Here is a 1,056-nt window from a genome sequence, read left to right as displayed (position 1 = left end):
GCAGGTGAACAAAATGGTAGAGCCACCTGAAAAAGACAGTTGAGCGTACAAAAATTTGAGCGCCGAAATATCTGACAACACCTTTCTGTCCATTTAAGTAGCGACTAAGTCCATTTCTATTAGCACACATAGTGTGATTCGGTTCACTAATTTCTACCTCAGTTTCCGGCTTCAAATTCTCGCCTCGCACATTTCATCAATGCGTACATGAATATAGTAATTATCACAATACTATTCTGATAATTTTCGTAGTTGTTTGGTTTATTCTAAATGAGTTTGGATGCGAATCTTGCTGGATTCACAACTAGAAGTGTTATTTCTTTGTTTTTGATTTCAAAATCCTATCCATATAAGAATCCAATGGCCCACCCGATGGTACAACCTCGTCAAGACAACCACGGCAGCTCACAGTGTCCCTAGATGTTCCAGAATCAAATAGATTCGTCGAACTATCGAGGTTTTGTGACACACCTGGGAAAGTGAACAAATCTTCAATTCACGAAACTCCGATATAACTGCACCCCAGAGAAATGTCAATAAATGTATTTGAAAGCGTGTACTTTCCACACTCTACTGGAATGCCACTAGCTAGTCTAATGCATATAACTTGTTACAGGCAAGATATTGTGTTGTGGATCCGATAAGCTGAACACTCTCCTAGACGATGACAATATTCAAGATATTAAGCTTTTTAAAACGACACGCAAACGCACTCTAGGATGGAAGCCAGCAATTTACAAACTGGATCGCAATTAAAAGCGACGTAGAAATATTCGAAAATATCGAAGAAAACACCATGAACCAGAGCAAAACACAACAATTCGCGAATAATCGACTTACTCAAGCTGCAATGAGAAAGCGGCCTTTCATCTTCCTCTACTTTGTCATGCAGAACTGTAAATACAGGAAGCAGTACCATTGTGTGTGAAATAGAAGTAGCATGACAACAACATGATATATATATATATATATATATTAAAACGCGTATAGTGCGCCCAAAAAATGATCGTATAGTAAAGGTTATACACGAGACGAATTTCACAGGGGTGTTCTAAC

General features: G+C 38.4%; 1 protein-coding gene across 1 annotated transcript in view; it reads right to left on the bottom strand.

Annotated features, from left to right (window-relative positions):
* Nucleotides 1–243: 243 nt before the first annotated feature.
* Nucleotides 244–1,056, bottom strand: part of SARC_12380 (hypothetical protein) — a 3,140-nt gene continuing 2,327 nt past the window's right edge. Inside the window, exon 6 of the mRNA XM_014293513.1 lies at nt 244–471. Within this exon, the coding sequence (XP_014148988.1) occupies nt 314–471 (158 nt within the window). The 3' untranslated portion in view covers nt 244–313. The remainder of the gene's footprint in view (nt 472–1,056) is intronic.

This window comes from Sphaeroforma arctica (genome assembly GCF_001186125.1).
Source record: "Sphaeroforma arctica JP610 unplaced genomic scaffold supercont1.2262, whole genome shotgun sequence".
Classification (NCBI taxonomy): Eukaryota; class Ichthyosporea; order Ichthyophonida; genus Sphaeroforma; species Sphaeroforma arctica.
Note: the sequence above shows the minus strand (reverse complement) of the source record. Positions and strands in the feature narration are given on the sequence as shown.